The following is a 5502-nucleotide window of genomic DNA, read 5'->3' as shown; positions in this document are numbered from 1 at the left end:
AATTTTATACTCGCCGTCGATGAAGGACGAACGTGAGAAATGGAAAATGTACCAGCAGGTCCTGCAAAAATTTCTTTTCTTTGCTGAGGAATTGCGAAAGCCAACACCAACAAACAAGCAAATGCCAAATGACAAGACGCGGGGGAAGGAGACGAATTATATGGTAAACGATACAACCGTAAATATTGAGGAAATTGTCTCGTCAGTTCCGAAAACATACAAACATCGTGTGGAAAATTCTAGCATTGTTGATCTTATAAATGACGCAATACGACATAGAAAAAGAGTTGTCGTTCCTGGAAGGCTACAATTTGCTAATTTCCTTCGCGAAATATACATACCGCGAGAACTCGTGGGAAATAGTCAATATTGGAAAAGTACACGACTTTTGAACGTCAAAAACAAAACATCAACTCCAATTAAACAGTATGATAAAAATATTAAATCACAAGGTGAATCTTTAAATCCTTACACATCGGCGCTTTCAAGCGGGAACGAAGACGACGGCGACGATCAGGAGGGAGAAAACTCTGTTGGTAACACCACGTTACAAAATAATACTAAGACACCTGGAAAAAATCTTGGCTCTCTTTTCGTCTACAAAAATGAAAATATTGAAAGATTTATACTATGATCCGCGACATCAGGCGTCATACGTAGGCATTGAAAAACTTGTACGTGCTGCAAAGAATAAGTTATCGCGTAAAGAGATTGTAAATTGGCTAAAAAGTCAAGATAGTTTTAATCTTCATAGACCAGTCAGAAGACATTTCAGAGGAGCACACTATAATATTGATAATGTGAATGATTTGTGAGAGGCAGATTTGGTGGATTTGCAGGCTTTAAAAACTTAAAATGATAAATATTCATATATTTTATTCGTAATCGATGTATTCAGCAAGCAGGCTTGGGTCGAACCACTTAAAAATAAGTCTGCAACAGAGGTAAAAAATGCATTTACTCGTATTCTGGAGAAGAGTAATAATCGCACACCAGTTTGCCTCCAAACTGTCAAAGGAAAAGAATTTGTGGGTGTGCGCTTTCAGAAATTTCTTCAAAATCGTGAAATAAAGTTTCGAGTTGCACGTGATCCCACTGTCAAAGCCGCAATTGTCGAGCGTTTTAATCGCACTCTTAAAGATCGTATGTGACGATATTTTACCCACCGAAATACTCACAAATATATCGATATCCTTCAATTACTTGTAACATCGTACAATAATATACGCCATTCTAGTATTGGTATGCAGCCATCTGACGTTACCCTAGAGAATGCATCCATCGCACGAAAAAATTTACAACGACGCTATTTAAAAAACAATAAAAAGAAAAAGGCTAAATATCGGGTTGGCGATGTTGTACGCATCACTCGGACACGCGGCACCTTCGAGAAAGTATATGAATCGGGATGGAGTGAGGAATTGTTTATTATCAAACGGATAATAACGTGGAGAACATACTCACCTGTTGTGTACGAATTGGAATATTTAGCTGGTAAAGTAATTGACGGACTTTTTTACGAACAAGAATTAGCAGATGTCAAGAATAGGAATGTGCACAAGGGTGAGTTTATTGTTGAAAAAATAATTCAAACTCGTGGAAAAGCTTCTGAAAAACAGGCTCTCGTCAAATGGGCCGGACATCCTGATAAATTCAATTCTTGGATACCTGCTTCTGAATTAAAAAACATCTAAAATAAATGAAGATCAGTTTTATCTTATTCTATCTAGCGACAGTAGTATGAAATATTATCCCGATAATACAATCACACATTTTACAACGCAATTGCCTCAAGAAATTCGTTTACAAGGTCGTTGGGCAATTGCTCTCACGGAGATGCAATTTCCATGCTCATTTCTTCATGTACGTCCCTGGGGAGGTGTATTAGAAAATCGACTTGTTCTCATGTTCAATGATGATCCAGATCCAGAATATCCTAATAAAAAATATGATTTCTTTGACAAACAAACGGACGATCAGATGAATGGTAAAGATATCGTGCAAATATTTAAATTGCCGAGGGTATATAATCTCCAGGCGAATTACCTAAAAATTGTTATAAAACGGTGACAAAAAGACAAGAAATTCTGGCTGGTACGTGGTTGGAACCAATAGTAGCATTTTTTCCATCGGGCGTCTACGATTCTGTAAATGAATTAGTGCGTGCAATTAATATAACACTGACTGTAAACGAGTCGGTAATCATTTTCTTGTAATCAGCGAGAAAATTTCGCGCATTCTCGGCTTTGCACCTGAAACACTATTACCAACAAATTCTTATAAGGCGTGTCGACCAGCGAGTCTCACGAATGGATTGCCTGAAAAACTTTTTGTATATTGCGACATTTGTGAACCACGCATCGTCGGAGATGTAAAATCGCCACTTTTGAGATTTGTGTCTGTTAATTCGAAAAAATATTCATTTGGCGCCACACAGGTGTCAGGCTTTTCAGCACCTTATTACATACCTCTACTACACACAGGCTTTCGGACCATAGAAATAGATATAAGGGACCATCTTGAACTTCCGATACCATTTGAAATTGGTTCGTTGACAGTGACACTTCATTTTAAAAGAATCAACTAGCTGCGATGTATTTTTCATCAAACACAAAATGACACTATACGACAATTATTACACGAATCAAGTTGGTGGAGGAGGACTTTCACAAATTTATATTGGATCTCCCTACCAAAGAGGTCACGGAATCGGCAGTTTTCTCGGTGAACTCTTTCGAAGGGTTTTGCCGTTTTTGAATCGTGGTGCACGCGTAGTCGGTAAAGAAGCGCTACGTACGGATATGAATGTCATTGACGATTTGGAACACAATATTCCATTAAAAAGTGCCGTGTAAACACGTCTTGGAGAATCAGAAAAGAATTTAAAGAAACGTGCGATGGAAAAGGTGCAAAATCTCATGAGTGGTTCAGGGTATAAATCCCTGCTTAAAAGACAGAGACTTCAGTCTTTCGGTGAACTCGGTGCATCGCGTATTGCGAGTAAAGTCATCAACAACAACTCAAAGAAGAAGAAGAGAAAGAAGAAGAGTAGGACAAAGAAAGTAAAGAGATTGTCAAAAAACAAATTGAAGCAGAAAAAGAAGCAGAGAAAAAACATTAAGCGTAAAAGGACTGTAAAGAGACGTACAAAATCAAGGAAAAAGAACCTTCTTGACATTTTCGGAAATAAATAATAATAATTTACGAAAAATGTCTTTCTTACATTCACACTCGTGTGAATGCCTTAACTCAGAACTGGATCTATTTTCTCTACCACCAACTCAAACGTCGATAGAGGGTTCTCAATGGGTTCATTACAAACCTATCTCATCACTCACTGACGATTCACCCATAGAATTTGTCGTTCCTGGCAACGATGATGAGTACATCGACCTGGCACATACTATGCTGAATCTCAAGATAGCTTTACAAGCTCCCAAAAAAACAAAGGATAATGAAAGTTCTATTGTTAAAATAGCCCCTGTTAATAATATACTACACTCAATGTTTAATCAGGTAGATGTATATTTTAATCAGAAATTAGTATCGCCACCAAATAATGCTTATGCTTACAGAGCATACATTGAAACATTACTCAATTATGGACCAGCAGCAAAATCAAGTCATCTGACAGCGTCTTTGTGGGTAAATGATTCGCCCGGGCAGATGGATGGTGTTGCTGACGAAAATAAGGGGCTTAAACTCCGTCGCGCATATTTTAGTGCTTAGAAAAAAATTGATTTGATTTGATTTCCTCTGCGTCTAAAACTTTTTTTTTTACTGTCTACGCTGGTATCCCGATTTACTTTTTTTGTGTTTCTTTATTCGCATATATGTCTGCCTGAGTCGTGTACATATTATTGTGTCTCTATTTTAATCGTATATATAAGTTATATTACGCATGTGTTCTGTAGATCTAGATTTTTTTTTTAAACAATGAATAAAATGGTATAAAAAAATTTGTTAAATTATCTTTTAATTTCAAGACACAGTTTTCCAGCCTGAATAATAAGTACAATTAGGATAATTAATTTTCGTTGTAATTATTTCTCAAAATTTTAAACTCGATAACTTACATCCTCTACTCTCAGCTGAAAAGCGGTGGGGCCCCCCTCCCCTTTTCAGCTGAGAAACATTCGTTCATTAGGATCATGTGGAGCGCACCCTCTTTTCCAACTAAGAATAATCGTTTCAATGGGACAATCTTCAACCGCCTCCCCTTTTCCAACTTGAAATCGTCCACACTATTTATTATTATTATGGCTGCCACATTGTAATTAGAATGGTCGCCATTTTGTAATTATTATAGCCACCATTTTGTAATTAGACCACGCCCCTCGACCAATCAGGAGAGGCCACGCCCCTTCCCTTTGTTATTAAGCCACGTCCCTCGACCAGTCAGAAGAAACCACGCCCCTCCCTTACCCCCACTCCTCCCCTTTAGGCCACGTCTCTCGACCAATCACAGCCCGTCCTATGGCTCGGGTTATCTACTGTTATGCAATGAACCTAATGCAGATTATTAAAATTAAACCTCTTAATATTTTTATTATTTTTAATTTCTCTCAACCAGCTGTTATTCATATTTTCTGATTGCAATGTAATTGTTTGTCATGGTTTGGAGTAGAAAATGGTTCTAAAAACAGTATGTAATTATTTAAACAATTATTTATTGCTTCTTTTCAAAATTTCTAAAAAGTAAGACAGAGATGTCCACTTTTTCCGAATTGTTATCCTGAGCAACTTTTTATTGATGTTGTTTTCTGTTTGTAGTTGACGTTGTTCTTTTAATAATGCAAACCATTCTTACTTAATTTTACGGAAATTTAAATTAAAAAACAAGAATTCATTGTATAAACAAAAACATTAACATTTTAGCAGAATTTACTAGTCCTCGAATTCATTGAATATTATGTTTATCTCTCAAAAAACTATTGCAAAAGTATTTTTCAAAAAGTAAGTATTTAAACAAGTTATATTTACTTAAACAATTAAAAGGTGGTTCATCTATTCTTGATATACACTATACAGTCATGTAACACACTATTTAGTTATCGTAAATAAGCTGATTGAGCAAATTAAGATTATTTAAGCGAATATAAATTTATTAAAAATTTTAAAGAATGTATTAAAATTATGTAATTATTCAACAAAACGTAGCATAGGATACCAATTGAGAAAAAGTAGACATCTCCAGCTCAATGTTCAGAAATTTGGAAAATAGACCATAAATAATTGCTTAAATGATGATATAATGTTTTTAGAAAAATGAACTACTCTAAATAATGACAAACCATTACATTTTAATCAGAAAATACGATTATTTGTTACATTTTTTGGGATTAAAGTATTGTTTAAATAATTTTCATTACTGTAAAGAATTGAAAATTGTTTAAAAAGTAAACATCGTAAAATATTTAAATTGTCCACTAGTAATTATTTGTATGAAAAAGACGACGAATATTTGCTAAAAATTAACAATAAGGGCATGTGATCCTTACA

At 35.4% G+C, this 5502-nt stretch overlaps 2 protein-coding genes across 2 annotated transcripts; both read left to right on the top strand.

Moving 5' to 3' along the window:
* Positions 1-1244: 1244 nt before the first annotated feature.
* Positions 1245-1694, top strand: LOC117181325. Its single transcript, XM_033373884.1, has one exon. The coding sequence runs from the start codon at positions 1245-1247 to the stop codon at positions 1692-1694; it is 450 nt and encodes a 149-aa protein (XP_033229775.1).
* Positions 1695-3210: 1516 nt separating this feature from the next.
* Positions 3211-3729, top strand: LOC117181324 (uncharacterized protein F54H12.2-like). Its single transcript, XM_033373883.1, has one exon. It carries the CDS (start codon positions 3211-3213, stop codon positions 3727-3729), a length of 519 nt encoding a protein of 172 aa, XP_033229774.1.
* The last annotated feature ends 1773 nt before the right edge of the window (positions 3730-5502 follow it).

This window comes from Belonocnema kinseyi, chromosome 10 (assembly GCF_010883055.1).
Source record: "Belonocnema kinseyi isolate 2016_QV_RU_SX_M_011 chromosome 10, B_treatae_v1, whole genome shotgun sequence".
NCBI lineage: Eukaryota > Metazoa > Arthropoda > Insecta > Hymenoptera > Cynipidae > Belonocnema > Belonocnema kinseyi.
This window is presented reverse-complemented; position numbering and strand designations above follow the sequence as displayed.